The sequence below is a fragment of the Opisthocomus hoazin genome, chromosome 1 (genome assembly GCF_030867145.1).
Source record: "Opisthocomus hoazin isolate bOpiHoa1 chromosome 1, bOpiHoa1.hap1, whole genome shotgun sequence".
Lineage (NCBI taxonomy): Eukaryota > Metazoa > Chordata > Aves > Opisthocomiformes > Opisthocomidae > Opisthocomus > Opisthocomus hoazin.
The window spans coordinates 14,728,751-14,755,906 of NC_134414.1; the positions used below are offsets into that span (position 1 = coordinate 14,728,751).

Here is a 27,156-nt window from a genome sequence, read left to right on the forward strand (position 1 = left end):
AATAATGACATTCAGATCATTAGAAAACTAAACATTGAGCCCAAAGATAAAAGAAATAAAATTAGTTAGGGCAGATTATATGGTTATCCAAGCATAACCTGAAAATACCATCTTCATATAACCAATACAGTCTTGCATTTTATATGAATACATTCTTATGCAAGTGAGTATTGCGAACTCCCATGTCATCTCCTCAGCTGATAACTGTGAAACCCTGAACGACAACTTAAATGTCACCACTGTTAATTATTTCTCTACAAGTTATTTCAACAGAATATTCACTTAATGTGCTTGAGTCAAAATAGTAGGCTTGCTCTTAAATCTATGCAAGATTACAAAAGTTCCAATTATCCACCTTTCAGTTGTCAGTCTTAAATGTGACCAAAAGCAGCTTCTACAATCCTTACCACACTTCGTGCCATTGAAAACTGTAATTGTAGAGATACCATAAAATAATTTAAATTTAAGATGAAACAAAAGGCACAGTTTGTTTCCTGCAATCCCTTCAGGCACTACAAACTCAAATTTATGCTATAGAGAGCTTATATTTTTTTATAACTTGCCTATTTTAACTGGAATAAATTTTAACAAATCCATATATCAGTGTGGCACAATACAGCAACTGACGCAACCGTGGCGCAATGATAAAGCAACACATGAAATTCACAATATGAACTTTAACAGAGATTTTTTTCTTTTTTTAATTGCAGATAAGATCACAGACAAGAGACTATTTCATTTTATAAGTAAAAACAAGCTAACCAAGAAATATTCTTGTCTATAGAGCACTAGAAACCATACCCATGCTGCTAAACCATAAAGTATTATTTTTATGCTGCAGTAGCAATAACTGTAAAGGCAAGACTATGCTATGCTAAAAGATGTTGCAGTAATGCTACACATTATTATGAATTTCCAGAAAAAACATAAGCAGAAAGCTTTAAAAGAGAGATGTTTCTTCTGTGCTTACATTATCTAGCATTAGATAGATGAGGTTCAAGGCCAAATGCCGGGTCCTGCCCTTGGGTCACAAGAATCCCATGCAACGCTACAGGCTTGGGGAGGAGTGGCTGGAAAGCTGCCCGGCAGAAAAGGACCTTGGGGTGTTGGTCGACAGCCAGCTGAACATGAGCCAGCAGTGTGGCCAAGAAGGCCAACGGCATCTGGGCTTGTATCAGGAACAGTGTGGCCAGCAGGAGTAGGGAGGTGATCGTGCCCCTGTACTCGGCACTGGTGAGGCCACACCTCAAGTACTGTGTTCAGCTTTGGGCCCCTCACTATGAGAAGGACACTGAGTTGCTGGAGCGTGTCCAGAGAAGGGCAACGAGGCTGGTGAGGAGTGTGGAGGACAAGTCTTATGAGGAGTGGTTGAGGGAGCTGGGGTTGTTCAGTCTGGAGCAGAGGAGGCTGAGGGAAGACCTTATTGCTCTCTACAACTACCTGAAAGGAGGTTGTAGCAAGGTGGGTGTCAATAGCTTCTCCCAAGTAGCAAGCGATAGGACAAGAGGAAATGGCCTCAAGTTGCACCAGGGAAGGTTTAGATTGGATATTGGGAAAAAATTCTTCACCAAAAGGGTTATCAAGCACTGGAACAGGCTGCCAAGGGAAGTGGTTGAGTCACCATCCCCGGAGGTATTTAGAAGATGTGTAGATGTGGTGCTTAGGGACATGGTTTAGTGGTGGAGTTGGCAATGTTAAGTTAATGGTTGGATTCGATGATCTCAAGGGTCTTTTCCAACCTAAACGATTCTATGATTCTATGATTATTTTTTGTCATCATGAAAGAATGACACAGAAAGACTAACTTGTAATTGTCACAGCAACAGGCCTAACAGCACCTTTACCCCCTTTCTGTATTCTCTTAGAGCACTACCCTTAGTTTTCAGGTTTCTGATTACAGCATAAATTCTTACAATTCTCCACTTTTAGACTAGGTCCCAGCCTACAGTATGACTTATCAATCAGTTTACCTGGCAAATCCAACTAAATCCAAGCTCTTTCTGTTCTTCCCTTCAGTGATCTCATAAGCTGCTTAAGAAAGCAGTAGTTCTGAGTTTAAACTAGAAACAAAATATTTAGAAACAGCACTCTGCCTCTATGTCTGTATTATGTCAGGATTTATCACCTCCTGCCAGAAAATTAGTTAGGCACCTTCAGAATCCTCAGGCAGATTTTATGCTTATCTGATTTTCACAAACGGAAATCCCTCTTGCAAAGGTTCTTTTTTAAATGTCATTCTTCTCTTATTGCTTACATCTCAGGGATTTTTTCATAGGTTTTATTGTCTCTCAGTGACTTCTGCATATTTGTTGATGGATGGCTTATAATGAGCTATTCCTTCTAACACAGCTTCTGTAAATTAAGTTGGTATGTTCATAAACATCCAAACTAACATACAGAATGTGATTATTAAATTATTCCAGAGCTGCTATGAATCCATCACATAAATATCACTAAACCCATATGATTACTAGGCTGAAGAAATGAGTGTGTTTCTTATGAGAGCTACACTGAGCTTACTACAACAAAATGGTCAATCGAATTTTTCATCTGAGATTGCAAGGTAAGGTGTAAATATATCCTGTAAATAAAAACTGTATTTAAGGTTAAATATACAAATGCATTTAGCTTTTACCTACATATTACACTATAAAAATAATTAATCTTGTAGAATTCAAGTGACAAATATCTAGGAAGGATAACTAATAGGTATATAATCATTTGTCACTTAAATTACAACTCAGTTATGGTACTCCCTTAACACCACCTCTTTTATTCTATTCTGGAAATATGCTATATTGAATTGTATATTATTGATTTAGTGTTGGAAATGTACCAAATTATCAGAATAATTATTAGACTAAAAGCATTTTACTCTACTTAGGACTTCTTTCAAATATCATATTACAATTTGGTGGTGGAATGGGTTTGTTAACAGAATTAATGTTTCCTCTCTTTCAGCAAAGTCTGTTAAAATAGCTATGTGCTTCACAAATATTATTGACAAGAGCTCGGCAACCTCATGTAAAGCCCACACCAGTGACAAAAGACATCTAGTGTGAAGAGATTCACTTTCTGTGGTTCTCTCCAAAACAGGAACGTCCATGGAATGTACTCTGTTGGTGACAGGATACCTGTCAATAATGTGTTGCAATGCGACATAAAAAAGCAGAAAATAATTTCAGAGTTGCAGATACTGAAAGATCAACATTTCTCTTTACCCTGCTTCTTCCAGTTTTTGTACTGGAGCTCTTCATCTCACCTGGGTGCATGCATCCCAGGACCAGGCTGAGCAAGGGGCATGCTCTTGACGGTACAGAACATTATGCACCCTGTATCACTCTCTTGTTACCAGCTAGTTGTGACAGTGGCTATCTTCCTAGCTAATTCCCCTTGTTTTCACGCAAACATCAATGTTGTGCCTTTTCTTCTCTGACATTTGGTCACACTCTGTTGTGTCCCTGCCCTGATCTGCCTCCTTTCCTTCTGCAGAAATGTGCTACAGCTTTCCATTAATTTTAGCCTATAGGCTGATTTGAAGGTAGTTTCCTTTTTTTTCTGGTTATTGTAACTTATAAAGCATGTGTAAAGCATGTTCTTTTAAATCAACAAGTTTTGCTTCTCATAAGACAAGCTCTAGTTGAAATGATGTGGATGAGCAAGAGCAAACAGAAAATGTCAACAATTTGATATGGGATTTTTTTAATATAGTGAATGAGATATTTAAAGGCACATCAGGGAGTCAGAAACACAATTCTGGCTAATGGCAGTGGGAATTGTCCTTCTAAAAAGCTTTAAAAATGTTGATATGTAATTTTAAAACTATTTTTCTGCATTTTTTTAAGTTGCCCCCCCCCTCCCAATTCTATTTGAGCGTGACAGATGGAAGTTAAATTTCTGAGTAACTGATTGCCACTGAGAGAGGATGAGACAGGGAGGAAATTAAAATATATGCACTGGGAATATGGCTGAAAAATTCAGTTCAGTGGCTCCAGATGAACAAATGGAAATTTGCTGACAGTTACATTAAAGATTATTTTTAGAACATAATACTTTAAATCATCCTAAATTTAAGTATTTAAAAATAATCATCCTAGATTTCACTGTTTCTTTAAAAAAAATCTTAAAACAGTATATCAATTAGAATAAATTATATTTTAAACATTCCAGGTATCAAAAAATCAAATATTTCAGTGTGATTTCTTCACATGAATTATATTACAGTAAGTAAATAATGAAGAAAAGTGTAATTACAGAAGTGTACTGAAGAAAATGCTTTCAGGGCCCTGAATGCAGCAATAGGTCCTGCAGCTTCTTCCCCTCTCGCCCAAGGGTTTGGCTGCCTGTCCCCAAGGCCAGCTCTGGCACGGTGCAGCCGTAACCTGGGGTAAAGGCTGCTACAAGACAGAACCGTGAGATGCTGTGCTGGGAGCGTGTGCCCTCCGCTCCGGAGCAGCATCTCAGCTCAGGGCCATGCCCTGGGCGCTGTCTGAGCTATGCTGGGGCTGTGCCTGCGCTCAGCACCGCGTCGTTGCTCCTAGGTTTGCTGAGTTGCGTTCCAGAGCCACCTCAGATCTGCCTGTCACCACGGGCTGGTCTGTGCATCCCTTGGCTGCCGCAGACGCCGGTCACTGTCCCTGTCCCCGCTCTGCTCTTCTGGCCGGGCGCTGTGGGACACCCCGCACCATCACCCTCAGCTCCGCGCTCACCTGCCCTCGCCCAGCAGCTGCTCCTGCCGCTGCCTGACAGACGAGGATCTCCAGTGTTCCTGGGATGTTGCTGAAATGAAATACGGCCATGAAAAAAGTGTAAAGCAAAAATAAAAGCATTTGTAGTGATCTTTTCAGAAAACTACCAAGGAAAATTGTCAGCCATTTTCCAGAGCGAGTAAGCTAACTTTACCACGAACTTTCTTGAAACTCTGTCGACAATTTTATTTTAATCTTTCATTTCTAAAAACATTTTTCATAATTCATAGCTTGATACAGTATTTCTACTGACATGAAAGCCATCTGCCTTAGCACAGTAGGCAGGAAACAAACGAAATAACAGATTATTCCTTAGAACTGGTATTAAAAATGCAGTTCACTTGGCTAATTTAAGTAAACAGTCCAAGCAGAACAAACAAAAGCTCAAAATTTAGTGTACATGACATAGACTCGCAGCTCCCGAGAATGCTCTGTGCAGTTTCAGGACAATAAATTCAAAGTGAATTGCACTGTCCTGGTAAAAAAATTCCCTAGTGCTTGAAGAGATCTATAAACCCTAAGTTTGGGAGCACAAATTATTACTGTAAAAAGCTGAAATAGCTGTGATTCTTAAAAGTGTTTCGTTGTCGAATAAGACAGGCTGAAGCCCACAGAAACCTAAAGGGAGGTGTCACCCAAGCCTAGGTCGTGTGCACAACAACCTGAGAATCATTTGAAGCCATTTTACAAAAGCAAGAAAGAAAAGGGTAACGTTCAGCCTTTGCATTATCTAGTGATAACAGCGTTGGGGGGGGGGGGGGAGAAAAAACCCACCCTGCCTGCCGATTTCTTAAATTATGCTCAAGCAGAAGGAAATGTGCTTTATCCCGGGTGACGCTGCCTGAGGTGAATCTCACCCCAGCTTCCTTCAGCCTCTTCAGGGCCCCGCGCAGGACACGAGTGACACCGGGCAGCTCCCGGAGCCTTTTCAGGGCTCCGCGGGGCCTCCTCGCACCCTTCGTCCCTCCCTTCGCGGACCGCAGCCCCCGCTCGCCGGAGCCCGCCGGGCCCTGCCCCAGCCCCGCCGCCGTGCCCTCAGCTCCCCACCGCCCCCTCCAGCACCCAGAGGTGCGGCACCGGCGTCCGCCCCTCGGGCCCCCCCCCGCCCTCCCCGGCCTCGCCCTTTGCCCCCGCGCCTGCTTGCCCTGGCCGGCCGCCTTCCCGCCGCGCCCCGCCGCCCTTCGCGTTACCGCGGCGACGGGAGCAGCCGCCCGGCGGGAGCTGGGGCGGGACGGGGGAGCGCGGGCGGCCGGGCCGCCGAGCTGATGCCGCGGCCACAGCCACAGCGGGTGCGGAAGGAGCGGCGGGGGGTGCGCGGCAGGTAACGGCCGGGGAGGGGGCGGCCGCGGGGGGCCGGGGGACGCCGGGGGTGCTCCGGTCTCCTCAGGCGCCCGGCACAGGCATGGCTGCCCTGGCGCCTGTGTCGCCTCGGGTGTCTGTGCCCCGTGGGGTCAAGGCTGGTGGCCCTGTGGCAGTGTCACCTCAGCTGCTGGTCCCTGTGGAGCCAGTGCGCCTGTGGCAGTGTCACTTCAGGTCCCTGTCCCCTGTGGAGCCAATGTCCCTGTAGCAGTGTCACTTCGGATCCCTGTCCCCTGTGGAGCCAGTGTCCCTGTGGCAGTGTCACCTCGGGTGCCTGGTCCCTGTGGAGCCAAGGCTGCAGCGCCATGTGGCAGTGTCCACACATCCATATGTACTGGTACCGGCGCCCTTGAGACCCCCACTGCTTGTCCCCACGGGGAACTGGGGCTGTTCCATGCCACCCTGTCACCCCTCCTGTGGCCAGCTGCTCTTCTTGCACGCAGCCTGGCTTGCCCCACATCCCGGTGTCCTGCTGGACCCACAGAACCAGACTGGTCCCAGAACCGGTCTTGTGCTGATCTTTCCGCCAAGGTACTTGAGGGCTGCGTGTCTCAGCGCCGCATCAACTAAACAAGGGAGCAGATAGTCAGTGGGAATCCAGTATTGTGTCTGACAGCAATTATAGCCTGGATATAGGTTAATTAGGGTCCGGGGAGGTATGAGACATGGTTGTTGAATGCAGCCATGAATCTGTGACAAATTTAGGTTTATGTGTTTTAAAGTGTCTTGGCAAATCATTGACGGCACCCAACAAGGAATGATCCGAAACAACTTCATGGAAATCCAGGGCTGTGCTCAAGCTAGCACCACTTTTGGTAATCTCAGTACTTGGCTGTGTAAATGCACGCATTTAAGAATCTGAACTATTTGATTTTTGTTGTTTCAACAGGTAAAAGAATGATCAGTAATATGGAACAGGACTTAGAATTGTTTCAGGAACAAGCTGTCGCTAAGTAAGTAATGACTTACTGTCTAGTAATTGAATATATAATGGAATATAATTATGTGGGTTTATTAAAAATGTGAAACAAAATATTAATGATTTTAGAAGCAAGCATGATTCTTTCTCAGTTTCTTCTGCTGCTTTCATAGAATCACAGAATCATGGAATGGTTTGGGTTGGAAGGGACCTTACAGATCATCTCATTCCAACCCCCCTGCCATGGACAGGGACACCTTCTGCTAGACCAGGCTGCTCAAAGCCTCATCCAGCCTGGCCTTTCTATGCAAACAGGAGAGGTTGCTGATAATTAAGACAACACATCTTGCTGCTTTAGCTAACAATCTACTCACTGCTTCTGTTAGTTACTTAAATTTTTTAAATCTTCATACCCGAACAAAAGGAGAAAAAATTAAAGCTGTGTGGGGTATTATTAAAATGTTAAGAAACGTTACTTTAAACTATTCTAAAAAATAGTTGAAGTTGCTAGGCTACAGTAGTATAAACTTACATATCACAGCTCTTAAAACATTCAAAAATCTTAAAAACAAGGCTATTAATGCTAAACCCTTACCCTTATTTTGCACAGGTAATAACCACAATTGTTCTTACCAAGTATTAAGTGCAGCTTTCATCACAATACAATCATCCTATTTTGACATAATCCAAGTTTAGTTCTTTTAGTGTTAATCAAAAAAAAAAAACTGAGTACAGCACAAAATCTTTCGAAAGAAATTTAAATATGGGTGAAGTCTGATGTAGGACCATCTGTATGATGCACATTAAGTGTAAAAGCATTTCTTAAAATAACAGAAACACACATATTCTAGCACACCTTATTCTAGCCCAATAATAGGATTTGGAAGTGTGCTCTGTTGTACTGAGGAATAATGTCTGCACTTTTCATGACAGAAAAAAATTGCTACATTAACATATTATATTCTGAACAGTGTGGCCCTTTTTACTTGCTTTGAGGGGCATTCTTTTTGTTAGTGATATGACTGGTAAATATGGTCGTATAAAAACTTGAATTAAAAAAAAATCAAAATATTGATATTTTTTGACACTTTTTTAACAAATCAGAGGCTTATTTCAAGAGTTCAGATCCTGCCTGGCCTTCATTGTAATCAACGTATGTGAAATTCCAGGCCATTGCAGATGAATCTAGAGAGTGATTTGTCCCACCATAAACCAGGTATTCTAGGTAGCTATTTATTTCCATTAACTATACAAAGAATCTGGAAGAGTACTTTAGAATACACATCCAGTGACAGGAGACATTCATTTCAGTCTGTGCTGACAGTATTCCAACAGTAATGCAGATAGCTTTAAAATTTGTGAATATGGCTGAATAATGGTGGTAGAAATCATGATAATTACATCCCAGGTGCAAGAAGTCATAAATCACAAATTATCCATCCACAGATGTGTATGATTCTGTATGGCTGAAAACTGGTAAATAAATGAGTTGTAGTTCATATAATGGAACTTTCAGGTGGAAGATTCTTATGGACTATTGTATCGCAACCGGTTGTTGTATTTCCTATGTTTAAAGCAAGTTTTAAGAAGAGAAAAGGAATTAATATCGGCTGCAGAAGCTGGATGAAGGGTAAAAACCTGATGAATGTACTACATAAGATGGAAATCTTCGTTAATGTTGTTCCACACAGGTTTTGCTTTTGTTTGCATAAATATGGTCATACATATTTTCCTATTTGGCAGCAAACTTGAGTAGTAAGGGAAGCAGGCATGAAGTAGTGACTGACAGCAGGAACCAAACATTTCTTAAGATGTCAGTTTCTAAATTACAACTTCTAAAGTGTATGGACAATTAGATGCTTTCTATGTCTACTAGGAAATAATCAGAAAAATACAGATCTGTGCAGAACTCCAAAGCAAAAGGCAGGTAAATAAAGCTAGAAGGTCTAACTAGTGCAAAAATCATTTGTGATAAAGGCCTGGAGTTGGTGAAACTTATTATCTGGATTTTGGCTTGTTCTAATTGGGAAACATCTAGGTGTTACTTGAAGATAAGTAGTTATCACAGCAGAATGTGAATCATCTCTAATTTCACCAATATGGAAACAGAATAAAAGACTAAGAGCTTGCCTACCTCACTTTAAAAATGAGATACCTTTAAGTGTTTTGAGCTGTTTCAAAGTAAATGCAACAAAAAAAACCCCGCCTGCCACTCGCATAAGGACAAGTCATTACTTCCATGTGTGAAGAATCCATTTGATGTATGCATTCAGCAGAGTGGGAATACTGAATTCATATGAGTAAAAACCCTATACTTCTGCTTTTTATGGGAAAACTTGGTCTTTATGTGTTTGTTTACCTGATGGCATATTAAACAAAAGATGCCAGAGTTTTCCGCATTCCACATCCAGTGGCCCAATAAATTTCTCATTATTATGATACTGTATGATTGGCCATATTTTCAGGGGGATAGTTAGCACTCTTTTCAAAACACTGAAGGGACTAAAATAATATGTATTAGGAAGAGTGCAGCCAGCAGGTCGAGGGAGGTTCTCCTTCCCCTCTACACTGCCCTAGGGAGGCCATCTGGAGTACTCTGTCCAGTTCTGGGCTCCCCACTTCAAGAAAAATGAGGAGCTACTGAGAGTGTCCAGCGGAGGGCTACAAGGATGGTGAGGGGACTGGAACATCTCTCCTACGAGGAGAGGTTGAGGGAACTGGGCTTGTTCAGCCTGAAGAAGAGAAGGCTGCGAGGGGACCTAATAAATATTTATAAATATCTGAAGGGTGGGTGTCAGGAGGATGGGGCCAAACTCTTTTCAGTGGTTCCCAGTGACAGAACAAGGGGCAATGGGCACAAAGTGAAGCATAGGAAGTTCCGTCTGAACATGAGGAAGAACTTCTTCCCTCTGAGGGTGACAGAGCACTGAAACAGGCTGCCCAGGGAGGTTGTGGAGTCTCCTTCTCTGGAGATACTCAAGACCCGCCTGGACAAGGTCCTGTGCAGCCTGCTGTAGGTGACCCTGCTTCAGCAGGGGGGTTGGACTAGATGACCCACAGAGGTCCCTTTCAACCCCTACCATTCTGTGATTCTGTGATTCTGTAACAGTTACGACAGCAAGTAGTACCTCTGTGCTAGTAGATGGGGGTAACTGCCAAATACATCTTTATGCAGATCTGTTTGTAGTGCCATGGCTGTGATACAGAGTAGTTCTGATACTGGAACAGCAGCAGTAATCTACAGCTTCAGGTACAGCTTTCCTTATTTAGCTGCAGGTGTACCTAAAGGATCTAGCTAAAGGAGTAGACCGAGAAGGTGGAGATAGACTGAGAAGCTGTTTCAGAAGAAATTTTTCCTTCAACAGCTCCCTTTTAAATATTGGTGGTCCTAGGTTCAAGAAACGTGCAAGAAATGTTGAGAGCAAATTTTCTAGCAACAACTGCAGGACTTGCCTTGTGCAGGATGGTTTGGAAGAGATGGGTGAGACTTCAGAGGGAAAGATGTCAGCTGTGCTGGGCCTGAAAGGGTGAACTGATGATCCGGGCTAGAGGTTGCATTTGCACTTGCATAACAATATTGAGATGATCCGTGTGACACACAATGAAGAAAGTAACTATTTCTGAAGGCTGAAATCAGATGGCTGAGTCATTGCTGGAGGGTCACCAAAGTGCTGCCGCCTGACAACATGCGAGGCTGGAAGGGCACAGGTCCTTACAGCAGTATCATAGAAAAGGTAACAATCCTGATGCGGTAGCACTTCATCTTCTGTTTTTAAAATCCCATTTTATATTCCACCCAGAGGAAATCCAAGTTTGTTGGATCATTAATGCTATTTTGAGATGAGTTTCAGGCATGTGCCGAGGGGATATTTTTGTTTTGTGATGTGTACATCTCAGTGTACCACTTGCTTGCACTTTGGTTATTATCATTCTATGACTCACATTAAATTTTAAAAAGGCATTGCTAACAGTTTTAACATTAAAAAGCCATCAAGATTTATGTGTACTTAAAAAGTCTTTCCAAGCTTAATGTTGGTAATGTGAAATTTTCAAGCATTTGTTGATACAAAAAAAGTTTTAAAGAATTTTACTTTAAAAAAATCATGTGGAGTTTTAATTATGATATTGTAAAGCTAACAAATTTGCTCCAATTTCCTGTAATAATTATCCCAACAAGAGATACGGACCATTTAAGCACCACAAAAAAAGATATTCAATAAACACAGACCCATTCATCCACTAGATGACCTTTAAAGGTCCCTTCCAACCCAAGCTATTCTACAATTCTGTGTTAAGGAACTCTCATGTCAGTGCAGCGCAATCAGAAGCTGAGCTTGCAGGATTTGAAGTGCATAGTGTGTGGGACCAGCACTTGACCCAGGGCACAGCCTACACACAGGAGACTTCAGGGCACTAGGAGGGCAGTCATCTGGAGAGCTGCCTGAACAGCTGGGACGTGAGAGACTACCAGAAAAGAAAGGAAACATTTCATGCTAGCATGATACCACACAAGATGGTGGTATCAACTACCAGGAGTAAAAGCATCTGCTTGTATTAAGGTTTAGTTTGCACACTCTTTTACAGTAGAGGACTTGCTGTTCTTCAGCGATGTGCTGGCAGCACGCTCAGCAGCTGAAGGCTCGCTGGCATCAGGGATGTTACCTCCGAGTGCACGGCGCAGTTTGTGTTTGGTGAAATGTGTTTCTGATGAAGCAGAGTTCCTAATTGCTTGGCACGTTCTTGGTTGCAATGTCGCCAAAAAATGTACGCCAGATTGTAACATTCGTGACACAAAATGCCATTCTGTGCTAATTTTGGGTATTGAAATCCTCTCCAAGGTTTCCTAGGATGGTGCGGTTACAGACACACCGCTGTGCTTTTTAGCATTAACTCTTTTGTAGGTTGCTGCTACATTATTCAGATGCTACACCATCTTTTGTCTCTGTGTGACTGTCTCTATGGCAATTATTTCATAAAATAATAGCTATGCTCATTTTAAGGAAATAGCTATGCTCATTTTAACAAACCATCGTGCCAGAGAGATATGAGAATGGCTTCAGAATGATTAGCATTCATAACGGCACTTTATGTGCACACGGAGGTGCACACAGAGGTGTGTACCATTGGCAGTCAAGAGAATACATAGCATTTAAATTTTTATAACTTAAAGAACCAATTAAATTATAACCAGTGGCTATCACTTTTAGATTTGGAGAAAATGTCAGTGAGATAAATAATATTATTAAAAGGAAAATGGAACATGTCATAACTCAAAACCATGTCACAGCATTCTTAGATTATTCTAAGTGAAGAAACTTGTTTATAGAATCATAGAATCGTAGAATGGTAAGGGTTGGAAGGAACCTTTAAGATCATGTGGTTCCAACCCCTGTGCCGTGAGCAGGGACATCTTCCACTAGACCAGGTTGCTCAGAGCTCCATCCAACCTGGCCTTGAACACTGCCAGGCATCCACAGCTTCTCTGGGCAACCTTATAGGAAGTTTAGAAGTTTATTACAACGAAAAGTAAAAGGTTACAATTTATTTTTTGCATCAGTTTAGGTATCAGGAAGGATAGTTAACAAATTTAGGAAAGAACACAATTGCTGATTATATCAACAGGAAATTCAACATAGGCTTCTAATAAAAATCGAAAAAAGAAAGACTTAAAAATTATGCAATAGTATGAGGAAATGAAAATCAAATGCAGGTTAAACTTCAGTTGAACAATGGATAGTCACTGTGACAGATTTAAGAAGTGAAGAGAAAGCAGGTATGCCACTAACAGTTTACAAACAGTATAACTGGTTGAGATAAGGGAGAGAGAGTTGAGAGTGGAGAAACAACACTGGTTTTATTTACACCTTCATTTAGATATTGCAGTAATTGGACACACTAATCTCTAAATCACTGCAGAGAGAAAAATGCAGAAATTTTGAAAAGATGGAAGAAATTTTGAGAAAAAAGAAAAGAGTGATTTGAAGATTTTAAATAAGAATTTTTTTTCATGGCCAAAATAAGGTTGCAACAACTACAGATAACGCATTTCAATACATTCCAATAGAAGATAAAAGTATGTCCTCTAAAGAAAGTCATGAAGGTGTATATTAGAGTAGTTTATAAATGAATATCTTATTCAGAAAAAAAAATGTAAAACAATTAAAACGAGAACAGGAAACAAGAAAGTTATAAAAAAGGCTCTAAAAACTCAAAAAGAAGTAGAAAAGTTTATCAACAGTTAACTCATGAGAACAGGATATGCAAGGTAATAGATGCCAGTAAAAAAATTGTGTGGAAAGTAAATGTTAACAGAAAGTGAAACAAAAGAGATGCTACTCCTCAAAAGTTTAAAATTCAACACTTTATTCCATTGGCTAAAAACAGTCAGTGAAAGGTTTTCCTTCACTTCAATGAGATATATGCCCCTTTTGGTACTGAGTAGAAAAGTTGAGAGCAAGTTGAGAAAAGTAGAAAAGCTGGAGAGCAGCTCTGTGGAGAGGGACCTGGGTGTCCTGGTGGATGACAGGTTGACCGTGAGCCAGGAGTGTGCCCTGGCTGCCAAGAAGGCGAAAGGGATCCTGGGATGCGTTAAGAGGAGTGTGGCCAGCAGGTCGGGGGAGGTTCTCCTCCCCCTCTACGCTGCCCTGGTGAGGCCCCATCTGGAGTACTCTGTCCAGTTCTGGGCTCCCCAGTTCAAGAAAGATGAGGAACTACAGGCGAGAGTCCAGTGGAGGGCTATGAGGATGATGAGGGGACTGGAGCATCTCCCCTATGAGGAGAGGCTGAGGGAGCTGGGCTTGTTCAGCCTGAAGAAAAAAAGGCTGCAAGGGGACCTAATAAATATTTATAAATATCTGAAGGGTGGGTGTCAGGAGGATGGGACCAGACTCTTTTCAGTGGTTCCCAGCAACAGGACAAGGGGCAATGGGCACAAAGTGAAGCATAGGAAGTTCCGTCTGAACATGAGGAAGAACTTCTTCCCTCTGAGGGTGATGGAGCACTGGAACAGGCTGCCCAGGGAGGTTGTGGAGTCTCCTTCTCTGGAGATATTCAAGACCTGCCTGGACAAGGTCCTGTGCAGCCTGCTGTAGGTGACCCTGCTTCGGCAGGAGGGTTGGACCAGATGACCCATAGAGGTCCCTTTCAACCCCTACCATTCTGTGATTCTGTCATTCTGTCCAAAGGCAGCTCTTACCATTAATGGAATAGAATTCTGCTTCTTTTATTTTATGGGGAGGAAGTAGGCAGGAGTGTACATTATCTCTTTTATCTTTTTCCCAAACCCTAAAATCCTTGGTGAAGTGGATAAAGAAGCATTTAAGTCAGGAAAATAAAATGTTCAGGAACATTTCAATAAACAGTTTTATTTAATTATGATATAAAGTTTTCTTCTAATTGGAATGTTTCACTGAAAGTTGAAACATGAGTTCTGGAAAGATTCTGACTTTTAAATAAATCATTTCAAATCTGAAATGCCAGCTGTAAATTTACAGATTGAGAGAAGCTGTCAATTCATAAAACAAGTGAGGTTAACTGGGAAATAAGCTCTCCAGAATAATTCAGGAAAAAAAAATCTCATATAACCTGGAAGGACTGTATAATTTTGATGTGAAATAGTAATTTCTACAAATAAAAATTTTTAGAGTGTAGAAATAATTATGCAATTTCTTGCATAAAAAAAGTATCCAAAGCCAAATTTTCTATAGCCTTTACCTTTCTTATTTCAAATTTTTCTTACATTCATCATCACATACAAAGTTGGAATGGATATGGAATAAAGAAATCTCCATACTAAAATTCAGACACTTTGTATATATCTGCTAGATAGCACACACCAGCTGATTTAAACATTATTTGACACTGTCTGGAAAAAGTTTCATTTTTTAAAATTAATATACTGCTCTTACAGAAGTCTCAGTATAAGAGGGCAACTAAGAGGGCAACTTTGACTGTTTTCAGTTTTTGATGGCCCTTCTAATATACCGTAAATTAAGCATATATAATTATTTTGTTACTAAGGTCACATCATATTCCTAAAGCAACAGCATAAAACATTGTCTATTACTAACAGTGAAGTTGTAGTGTAAAGGATGTATTCTAAATTTAATCTCAGAAGTTTGGGAAAAAATGTAATGTTTATGTTGCAGATGTTGTACAGATCTCCATGAAATCCAGCACACAGTCCCTTCCTTTTTCGAAATGCACTCACTTCTATGCTTCCTAGTCAAATTAAAACTTACTATTATACAAGTCACCTTGTTATTTAAGTCCACGTTCCACAAAGAGAATTGGAAAACTGGGTGTAAAAGTCGAACAAGCAATGAAGAATTGTGGCTCGCTTTCAAGCCAGCTGTTTAATAACTTCTTCCAACAAACTCTGCCTCGGTCACAGAATCACAGAATGCTTGGGGCTGGAAGGGACCTCTGTGGGTCATCTAGTCCAACCTCCCTGCCGAAGCAGGGTCACCTACCTTATGTACCCTTAGTGGGAAGTCCTGTGCCCTTAAGCAACTGAATATTCAGCTTCTCCTACTCTTGTCCATTGTCCACTGCATACTTTCAGCTCAACTTATGCTCATTTGACAGTTAACCCTGAAGGAGTGAGAGGGTATCAAACAGCATTTAAGCTCGGCAGATAGTCCAGAATATGCTAAATACTCTGATTTTGACTTCAGTCAAACTTAAGACACATGAAGTGAGATTCCACCTGCATTTGAAGGCATCGTTTAGCTTTCCCATTTCTTTCTTTCTGATGTTGAAAAGTGGTTATTTCCATCAGAATTAAAATAAAATCTTAGCAATGTAAATAAAAAATTGTTTTCTCCCTTATTCTTTATTTGAAAAACTAAATCTCTTTTTTTATATTATTAGAGCTTCTCCGTGTGAAGCTGAACTTCAGGAATTAGTGCATCAAATTGACATCATGGTAAACAGCAAGAAAGTGGAATGGGAAAAGAAGATGAAAGCTTTAGAAGCGGAGATGGATATCCGGGATCAAGAATTAGCGAGTGCCCAGAGCGAACTGAATCAAAAAGGTCAAGAGGTATTTAAGAATATCATGTTCTATGAAGAAAGTATTTATTCTGGGAGTTAGATGATAGTATGCTCTAAATGCTTTATAAAGAGACCTGTTTCTTCTATCATATAAAAATACCAAACACCCTTTAAAGGTCACTAATTATCCTTAATGTTTTGTTTTGAAGTGTGCTTCTGTTCTGAAAAGTGATTGTAAAAATTTCATTGAAAGTCTGATATTTCTTCTTTTTCCCTAAAGTCTGAATCAAATATTCTCAGTTTAGCTGTGAAAAGATAATTTGATGTTTTTTTCTAAATGCCAAAACTTTTAGTTTCATCAGAAATTTTAAATGGAAATCTACAGTTCAAAAAGTTTAGCAAAATTATGTGTCTGTAATTCCTGTTTTTACCAGATTTTTATGATTTTACATGATATACTGTCTTTGTATGATAATTTTATTATTAATAGTGAAGATTCATGTTGTATTACCACTTAGTCTTGTTTATCAAACTGAAAGCCCCAGTGTACCTGATGTCCGTACTTCACAGTCGTGTCTGCTGAAAATTCATTCAGAAGCATCAGCAAATCCTAGCGCAGCATTCAGTTCTAGTTCAAGACATCTGAGGTTAGGTGTTTACACATGGGCAGCCTTGTGTGAGCTAGGTGTCTAAACTGTCAGTGGGACTTTTGAAAATTAAAGAACTCTCCCTAATGAGCAATTAGGAACTTGCCCTTAGCCATTGCAGTCAGAGGAGCCAAGAGAATAATTCAGCTAGCCAGTCCTTAAAGCATCAGTTTATTTGCCTGGACAGAGATGTTTTCTGAAATATTTTAGCGTATTCCACCTAGCTTCCAGCTGCCCCTCCAGAAAAACATAGATGTCATGTATGCTTTTTCTCATATTTCTCAGATCTTTGTGAAACTCTCAGATAATTCAAGATATCTCAAATGGCACTGTACTCAGGGAGCTGAAATGAGTCTACAGCATCTCCCAATAATTTGTACATAAGTAGATGAAACTCATTCATAGGATTATATAAGCCATTCAAGCAAAAGTTTCACAACGAGGCACAGCGTTTCATTTGCGTAGTTGGGTTAGAAATGCTTTTGTTAAACAGTCTTCATGACAGACTCATACAGTATTATCATTAAATCATAATATAAGCATACAGTGGGATTTTTTACTGTAAAATATCTAACTTCAGGTTGATACAATCTGAGTTTGTGGTTTACAGTTTTATTATTAAGTTACTGAATTAATATATATTTTTAATATCTATCTTTTAAGCAACAGTCTTCTTTCAAAGTTTCAAATGACTCTTCCAAAAATTGCATATTTTGGAACACTTTCGAAAAGGTAAATTTGAATGCTTGTTTTAACTGTAGGTGGGTCTGCTTCGACAGAAACTGGAAGACTTACAGAAAACTAAATATGAAATGGCTCAGAATTATGAAATTCAGCTTCAAGCACTAAAATCTCAAGTAAGAAAAATGTCAGTTTCATTACTTTATGATTGCAGTATAAAGGGTTTATACATGCCTAATGATGTAGATGTACTTTTATGGATTTGGGAAAGATGAATTTTGTCATGTAAATGGTGATGACTACAGCTTCCTACCAGGCCTCATTATCATTTCTGTACTGACATGTCCAGACTCTTTGGATGGATTTTGATGTGATTGTGACATCTATTATGAAGTCAGATACTCAATTTCCTGATTTTCAACTAATAACCTAAAATCTTGGTGAACGAAGAAAATAGATTGTTAGAGTCATGCTAATAAGACTCTGATGTACATTAGGAATTTTAAGATTGAAACTGTTCTTGTCATGTCTTTGCTATAATTTTTTTCTAGTTCTAGTTTGCCTGATTTACAGGGATTATTAAAGTAGTCTGACAGCTTTCCATAAGTGAAAAACTAGAGTAACCTGGATTATTGACACTGGGAATTTGTTTTGGCTTTATTTATTTCAGTGTGCACTTGTAGCCCAGAAAATCAGTTGTATCCTGGGCTGCATCAAAAGCAGGATGGCCAGCAGGGCGAGGCAGGGGATTCTGCCCCTCTGCTCTGCTCTTGTGAGACCCCATCTGGAGTCCTGTGTCCAGCTCTGGAGCCCCCAGCATAGAAGGACATGGAGCTGTTGGAGCGGATCCAAAGGAGGCCACAAAGATAATCCGAGGGCTGGAGCACCTCTCCATTGAGGAAAGGCTGAGAGAGTTGGGGCTGTGCAGCCTGGAGAAGAGAAGGCGGCAGGGAGACTTTATTGCGGCATTCCAGTGCTTAAAGGGGGCCTATAGGAAAGATGGGGATAGGCTTTTTACCAAGGCCTGTAAGTGACAGGACAAAGGGTAGCAGTTTTAAACTGAAAGAGGGTAGATTTTGATTGGACCTAAGGCAGAAATATTTTACGACGAGGGTGGTGAGGCCCTGGCACAGGTTGCCCAGAGAAGCTGTGGCTGCCCCCTCCCTGGCAGTGTTCAAGGCCAGGTTAGACGGGGCTTTGAGCAACTTGGTCTGGTGGAAGGTGTCCCTGCCCATGGCAGAGGGGTTGGAACTAGGTGATCATCAAGGTCCCTTCCAACCCTTACCATTCTATGGTTCTATGATTCTATGATTCTATTTGGCTGTGTTTGCTCTGTGCCTGTATTTTTATTTCTTCACTATTTTCCACTTCAATCATGAGTGTAAATTCTGAGCGAACTTCACTCTATTCTGTTTCTCAGATTTTAACAAGTTAATATACACAATTCTACATTGTTTTTCCTTCTATTCTACTGTTTCCTTCACTGGATTCTCCTATCAGAGATTTAGTGTTATAATTAAAAATTTCCAATTATCACACTTATCGTAGAATCATCTTGGCATGCATAAATTGAATTCCATTATTTTCATTTAGGGGTGATAACATTTACCACCCAAATCCATCAAACCAATAAATACATAACTTATTTTTAAGGTTATGTTGTCTATTTTTTCTTTTATATATGGAAATTGGTTTGGCAAACAGTTCTGTGCGTGAGCAGAGAATGTTTCAGTTATTATGTAATTAACACTTGTAATCCTTTGGTAAAGTAGCTAGAAACAAAAACTGTTTTAGAATTTACACAATTTATGGAAAAAGAAATATCTTAGCATGCTTATTGAGAAGATAAACATCATACAATGAAAAACGGTGTGACTTTTTACATCTAAGTTGTAAGGTATCTCTAGCAATGCAGAACTATCCCCCAAAGTACAGCAGAACTCTCTTTTCTCATCCTTTTTCACATTTCCTGCAATATTTTTCACTTTTTTTTTTAATACATGCTAAAAATGGCTGACTTTATGTTACATGTTGTTGCTAAGAATTTCACTGAAATTGAACTTTCTGAAATTGCAACCTCAGGTCTTTTTTCATAATTTTTTAAATTTTGAAGTTGTTATTTACCCTACAAGTCCCTTCCATGGGCAAATAGAATCTGTTTTCTCTTTGTGTTTTTTTAAAGAATCTTACAATCCCTAACCTACAAATTTCTCTCTGTAACCCTGGTTATACTTCTTGCCAAGATTCTCCTTTTTAGTTACCCCTCAGACCACCTAACCTTTCTTTCAGTTTCCTGATTGCTTCTCCTGTTATCTTTATGCAAGAAGTTTGGATTTCTAGCTCTTCAGAATATACATCACTTTCCCAATCTATGCCTCCAAACATTTCCTGCTCTCTCAGTCATCCTATTTATTTTATCAGAGGTTCCAGCACTGATGCCGTTTGCCTTTTATTTTCCAATTCCCATTCCTCCCCTTTCACCAAACCATATTTCTTCATGAAATATCCATTCAGTACGCATTGACCCAAGGAGTAAACTGTTAAGTGCCTAAGTTAGGAAGCCTGCCTAGATTCTGTATGTGATAAACAGAAAGTTTGCCTGTCAGAATAATTCCAAGCACCTATGCTAGATAGTAGGACTGTCTTACTCATCTCCTCTAGCTTTTACCATGTCTCCTTACTGATTTTCTTTCTTAAATTACAGTCCTGCAGCGTCTACAATAGAATGACTTCAATGTCCCCGATTCTGAGCTGCACAAAGTCATATTTAATATATAGAGCTTTCCTGACAAGATTAATCTTAGCCTTATCATCTCCTTTTTCTCTCTTCCTTTGGTTCTTATCCTCACTTGAAAGTTATACCTCCTTCTACACTGTATAATCTTAAGAGCTACAATTTAGTTTTGCACAAATGGGATGAGTGTTACTATTTACCACTGGCATTGTATCTTTCTCTGCAGATATATTCGTAAAATACCTCCTGATTTTTGTTCCTTCCTAATCTTGGTAGAAATAGAAAGGATCACTTTTTCTAGCTCTAAGAATGCTAGGCTATTCAGAACAAATTTCTGCCTGATGTACTGCTTCTGTGGTCCTCAGTGCTTTTTACCCTTGATATGATAAAAGCAGCTATTTAACGAGCAACAGTCCCACTGAACTGATTGTGTGCCCATCGAATGCAGTAAAACCTGTATTTTTCTTGTATTAGGGAAATAGTTCCTGGTATGTCACCTGAAACTCTTAGGCCACGCTGCTGCACTCATTCAAATGTACAATATTTTGTCATAATTACAGCAAAATCTTTAGGGGTTCATCTTCATTACTTTCTTCCTTCACTTTTTTTGTGTACAAATGTTTAGTAGTTATTCTAATTTTGAAAATGACAGAAATCTCTCAGCAAAAGATCAAGAATCTATTCTTGCTTTAAGCCCTTTAGCAACTAATTGCCTCACTTAGACATTTAAAAGCTAGATGGCTATGTCTGAGCTACCTCAGGCTCCCTTTAGAATCAATGAGGAGAAACGGACAGCCCTAGAATATGATTCATCTCAGTGTATGACGAGAATTTAAGAGAGCTGAAATGACTAAGTCTTTGCAGGAAGCTTTTTCCAAGGCAGAGAAGCTTAGGCTTGGATGTCTAATTTTCAGAAGCCTAGACTTAGGTAATTCCCATCCCAGAACTCAGTAAAATGCCTCAGCTTTTTTCTAACTTGTACAATATGCAAGTAGAACAACTTGCACCTTATTTTTAAATCACATATATAGTGTTAAATGGTAAGATTCTTGCCTTTTAGTTAGTTGCCGGTCATGATAACATCCAGACTATAATCTGTCTGAAATAATTCCCTACTTTCATTAATCTAATATTCAAACTAAATTTTCTCATTTTGTCCATTCTGTTCCATTTCAGATGGATTTGGTGAAGTGTTGGATCCCCTGTTTCCTAGCCTTTCTAATGTGAACAGGCTAATACTTATCTTCATCTGGGTTTGCTCTTCCCAGGCAGTTCACATATGCCATAAGATAATCAAGAGCAAAACTCCTGTTATTTGAAAAAGGATATGTTTCTTCCAGAGGCAATGAGTTCCATGTTGTTTGAGCCTGGATAATCTGACCCATTTTAAATATTTTATCTTAACTGTGTTTTCCAGCAAGGTAATTTTCAAATACAGGCAGCTTCTCTGCAAGACTTTTGATTTAATTTTGATTTAATTCATCACAAGGTGGTATCTGAGCTCTGTAAGTCCATGTTACAGGATTTCTATTCAGAAATTCCAAGCTGTTCAAATCTATCCTTGGATCTCCTCATTTCATGAAACTTTCTAGTCTAGGACAATCATCTGCTGGTCTTTTCAATTACTTTTGCTGTTTCATATTATGAGTTCCCAAAATCTTCTCAAAAGTCTGTAGGAAGTTTCCAGGTGATCTTTGAACTCCAGTTTCTGTTCTGTATGTTTTCTGGGCCTTTTTGGCCATCGTTGTTATCTGCCCAGATCTCAGTTGCTCATTCCAGGTTTGTTCAATAGGATTCCATTCTGTTTCCAATTACTTCCTTGGAAGTAAATTTTTTTTTTCCAGACAGTAGTTTGCTTGAGCAGTTAACAAAAATATGAGGTTTTATGGATTTTGTTTGGTTAGAATTTTATGTTAGAGTCAGAATTTTTTAAGTGAAGCTCTAATTATTACAGAGAATGTAAACCATCATAAATAACTGAATTTAAAGGAACAAAACACTAAGAGGCATGGTCAGTATTCATAGCTTCTTTTCTACTCAACATTCTTCACAAAGTTCTTTCATTCAGCTTCCCTTACGACCATATTTTTAGTGTTTCCTTTGTCAATATCCTTGGTTTTCCTTTTAATTTTTTTTCAAAACCAGCTGTACATATCTCTACCAGGCAGCGACAGTTTGCTGTATCAAGCCGGTAGATGGCCACTAGCCCCCTTTCTTGTGTAGTATAGCTAACTGTTGATCAGACTGGCCATTCTTCTGAAGGGGCTGCTACCTTCTGAAGGGGCTGCTACCATTTGAAGATGCTGGTACTTCTACAGGTATCTTCCCTTCTCTGCCTCTGACTCTTTGCCACTGACTCTGCCATTGACTCCTTAGCCATGCTTTCAGGGTAAGATCAATAGGCTGAACAGTATTTACTGTCTAATTCTCATAGATACTCTTTGGTACTTAAGGATTCCAGAAGAACACAATCATCACATACATAATATTTCAACAATTTTCATGATTAAAAAATAAATATGCAAATTTAAAATATGTTAATAATAATCCTTCATGCTGGCTGGTGAAGCACCCTTTAAAAATGTCAACACAAGATGGCAGTAAACAAGTGTAGAACATTTCATATAAACATTGTAGAGGAAATGACACTATGGGTAACAGTGCGATAAAGAACTTCAGCAGAATGAAGTAGCTGTCAAATCAACCCATTTGAACAGTTAGTTAGCATTTATATGAGAGCTTAGTCTTGGTCATCTCTAAGACATTAACTGTATTAATTGATTCGTTGTTACATTGGTTAAATATTTAAAATGCTGAAGCTGCAGTTGGCAATTCTATTTTAAAGAAAACTTTGACCACATGGTCATCGTTGATAGATTCTGCATGTTCAACTGTCCTTTCATTTTTAGTTTTCGAAGTTGACAAATAGTTATGAAAAGCTACAGTCACATCAGTTAAAACAAAAAAAGGTTGAAAGTAGAGAAAAATGTGAGAAAAGCCCAGAGACACCATCTGAACTGAGCAATTTATACAAGAAACTAGAGGTAAGAATACTTAGTTTTTATATTCTGATTTTAATATATATTTAAAATTAATTTGTGGTTTATGGTGGTAAACTTTAATTTCCTGATAATTCTACAAAAATTTTTTATTTTTTTTGCTCTGGCAAGAAAAGGTGCATAGTTTAATATTCAGGTTTTGTTTCTTTATCCAAGTTTTACTATTTTTTTTAGTAGTTTTATGAGTTAATATAGATAATTTTCTTCATAAGTGTAATTATAAATTCTTACCTTTTTCCTGATCAATGTAAGTGTCCTAGATAATATAATCTGTAGAGGTATGAGACCTTTTACGTATGCAGGATACTGTCACGTAATACCTACCATTAATTCAAGTTTTATAGACCCCAGAACAACTTTGACCACGTAGGGCTAGATAGAAAAAGGAAGGTGGTGAGGCACTGGCACAGGTTGCCGAGAGAAGCTGTGGCTGCCTCTTCCCTGAAATTGTTCAAGGCCAGGCTGGACGGGGCTTTGAGCAACTTGACCAAGTGGAACATGTCCCTGCCCATGGCTTTAAGATCCCTTTCAACCCAAATCATTTTGTGATTCTATGATGTAGGATTGGAAAACTGTTTGTTATACACATCTCTTGTGAGCACCTATGTGCCAGAGGCAACCCACAACCTTGACCTCAGTGCCTAGTTGGCCTGAGTAACTCATGAGGATCAGGCACTTACGTAAACATACAATACAAAATCCAACATACTGAGTGGGGGCTCGATACTGTGAGATGCTGAGGACAGGATTTTGGCATATTCCCTATCCTTCCGGACACAGAATGGATTTTAGCCAACTTATTCCTGGATACAGGAAGATACTGATTTCTGATCATAATTCCCGGTCTTGACTTTTCAGCGTCAGAAGTTACTTTATGATCTGTGGAATAATCAAATATTTATTGGGCCAACAGGAGAGTTAGCCAGCCCAGAGGACTGGCATATAGAGAGTGTGCCTCCAAGTGGTGGCTGCTCCCCAGATACTTTTCTGGCTGCATTCACTGCTGCAGAAAGGGATATCCCTCCTCGTTTCTTATAGTTCAGACATGTGATCTCTAGCTGTGCTAATTTTTGCTTGTTCTTTTTAACTTGCCCAATAAATTTGCTGGTATCCTGTGTAAAGTAAAACAACTTCAAGAGGAAGAATTCCAGAGCCTTTTGAAAAATAACATTTGTGTGTTAGGTAGAAAATTAATATGGAAAGATTCTGATTCAGATTGTGTCTGGAGAGAAGATTATGATACTGAGTCTTCCACATATGGGAAGAACAGTCTAACCACTAGTCTGATGAAGCATTGGACGATCACAAATGGGCACAAACTGAAGCATAGGAAGTTCCGTCTGAACATGAGGAAGAACTTCTTCCCTCTGAGGGTGACGGAGCCCTGGAACAGGCTGCCCAGGGAGGTTGTGGAGTCTCCTTCTCTGGAGATATTCAAGACCCGCCTGGACAAGGTCCTCTGCAGCCTACTGTAGGTGACCCTACTTCGGCAAGGGGGTTGGACTAGATGACCCACAGAGGTCCCTTCCAGCTCCTACCCTTCTGTGATTCTGTGATTCTGTGTGAGCTAGCTGCCCAGCTGCTAAGCATTGTGAAGACTTACAGGCTTATGATGTAGATTTATGCTGTAGATTATTTAGGCACTTTGAGAACTTTACAATCAAAAAATTAAGATCTAATAGATTATAAGTACTTTTGTACTTAAGCTGCAGTTAAGAAGGGTTTTAGGATCTTTATTTTGGACTTGCCTGTCTTCTGTGTTATTCTAGAAAACATAGGACTAACTTCTGCGACCTTCATATGACTGTTCCTACATAATAGGACACATCCTAGACACATCCTAGGTCTACATAATGTTGCTGCCTCTTCCATGTGGAAGAGTCCTCACCATCAGAAAAGTTACTATGCTTTGGACGGCAGCATAGCTGCCAACATCTGTTACTATAAGAATGATAAATGGGTTAGTGACTATCTATCTATAGTCTATCGTTGACTAAATATATCACTACTGTGAAACTGTCTGATCCAGCTAATTTGAGAATGACCTTATTCAAGATTAAAATGTGAAAATAAAGTAACACAATGCTATAATTTGATTAATTGTGCAGTATGAAAAATGAGTACTTGGAATATATTCAGCAAATTCTTGCATTCAGGAAATAATTACTGTGTGGAAAATCTACTAAGCTCAGCAGTGCTTTAGTAAGGCCTTGAACCTGCAGTCCTCGTTAAGTAGTCTGAAACTCCATTTGTATCACATTTTGTAAAATGGGAAGATGTTTATTGGTTTAAAATGCCAGAGTAGATATTAGGAAAGCTATGAGAGAAGATTTGTATCAATATGTGTTGGAAAGCATTTGATTTTGTTTCAGTAGCATTTAAAATTTGAGGAGTATGCCAGTTCAGGGTATTCGTAAAAAATCATGGCTTTTTGGAACCAACATTTCCATTGTGAAAAAGGAAGTTCTCATAACAGCTTAAAAGTATTACAGTTTTCACTGTATAAAACAGTATACTGTTATTTTGCTTATTCTTCAAACTCAAAGAGCAACAGCTCTAGTAACTGGAGTTGTCCTACTGATTTATAGGATACTGCCTTTGAAGTCTAGTTGTGAACATATAAGATCTCGTATCAGTTAAGAGCAAATTCAAATACACTGTAAACAGCAGTGTAAGTGCAAATACAAAACCAGTATTAGATAAATCTGATATAATAAAATTTGTTAAACAAGATTTTATTTAAACTCGGTGAACTTAGAACCAGAAGCAGCAATTGTAGAGAGACCAAGAAGTAAAATTTATTCACAGTAGCTGCTGTCCCATTTGTTAAAAAAAAAAAAGAAAAAAGCACGCACTCAAAATATTTGTCTGAAATGAAAGGTTTGATTCCCTGCTGATTATTCTACTTGACACTGATATAGCTTTAAAGTCACAAGAACTATCCTCCAATGAAATGGGTGTATTACAGTCATAACTCTTAAGATCTACAGCAATGGAAGTGATTTAAAATACTTTATTATTTTTATTCAATGATTGTGTTAACCACCCATTTTTTTCAGATTAACAGCCCTTAAAACTGAATTTTTTCTGGTGGGGATGGCTGGGTGGCTGGTTTATATCATTGTTCTTTTTTTATTCTATCCAAAATTATGGAAAGATTATGTAATAATTAAAAAGCTACATTTTCCTTAGAACAATACAAATTACAAAGTTGTTTAGATTAAGGAAAAAAGTTATTTTCCCTGTGTTTACTTGTCTTGTTTTGATCTCTTTCAGGAATTTAAGGCAAAATCAAGAGATAGGGATAAGAAGGGGACAGTCTGCCAAAATTGTCTTGTCTATTTAGATGCTCAACAAAAATTATTGTCCGAGAAATGTCATTTATTTCAGGTAAAATTCATACCTTCCTGCTTTAGGAAGAAAATGAGAATTAAATGACCTGTTAGCTCAGCTAGAGTTATTTTAACTTAATTTTAAAAATCCTAACACCACTAAGCTTATAGTGAATCTGACAGTTCATGGATCTATTGGTAGTGAGTACATTGCGTTAGATAAGGCAGACCCGTACTGAAAGATCCGATGATACATACAGTTATTTTAATTTTATTTTTCTCATGGAAGTGAGAAAATGAATAAATATAATAATAAAAATTACAATATTTTTAAAATACAATACAAAAAAATCCTGCAAAAAGCAGTGCGTGTTCCTTTTTACTTTTTTAGGTATACTGTGGTTATACTTTTATCTTCTATGATATTTACTAATACACAATTAATTGTGATAACAAGCTATTGAAAAGTATCTTATGAAGTAAGTAGTACATGCCATTACTATGTTAACTCAAATATAAAGTTCCCTTAAATCTAAGATAGTCCTCATTTTTTTGAAGATGATAAATATACATTAATATAATTTATGCAGAAAAATGAATTTCTATATGCCACTCCAAAATCATACTTGCAGTTGTTTGTTGGATCACTTATGCCTTTTTTATCATATTTTTCAGCTTTCAAG

General features: G+C 39.1%; 1 protein-coding gene across 1 annotated transcript in view; it reads left to right on the forward strand.

Moving 5' to 3' along the window:
* Window positions 1–7,016: 7,016 nt before the first annotated feature.
* DEUP1 (deuterosome assembly protein 1) overlaps window positions 7,017–27,156 on the forward strand; it is a 46,700-nt gene continuing 26,560 nt past the window's right edge. Inside the window, exons 1-5 of the mRNA XM_075425588.1 lie at window positions 7,017–7,060; window positions 15,898–16,069; window positions 17,429–17,524; window positions 22,992–23,126; window positions 26,418–26,531. Coding sequence (XP_075281703.1) covers window positions 7,017–7,060; window positions 15,898–16,069; window positions 17,429–17,524; window positions 22,992–23,126; window positions 26,418–26,531 — 561 coding nt within the window. The remainder of the gene's footprint in view (window positions 7,061–15,897; window positions 16,070–17,428; window positions 17,525–22,991; window positions 23,127–26,417; window positions 26,532–27,156) is intronic.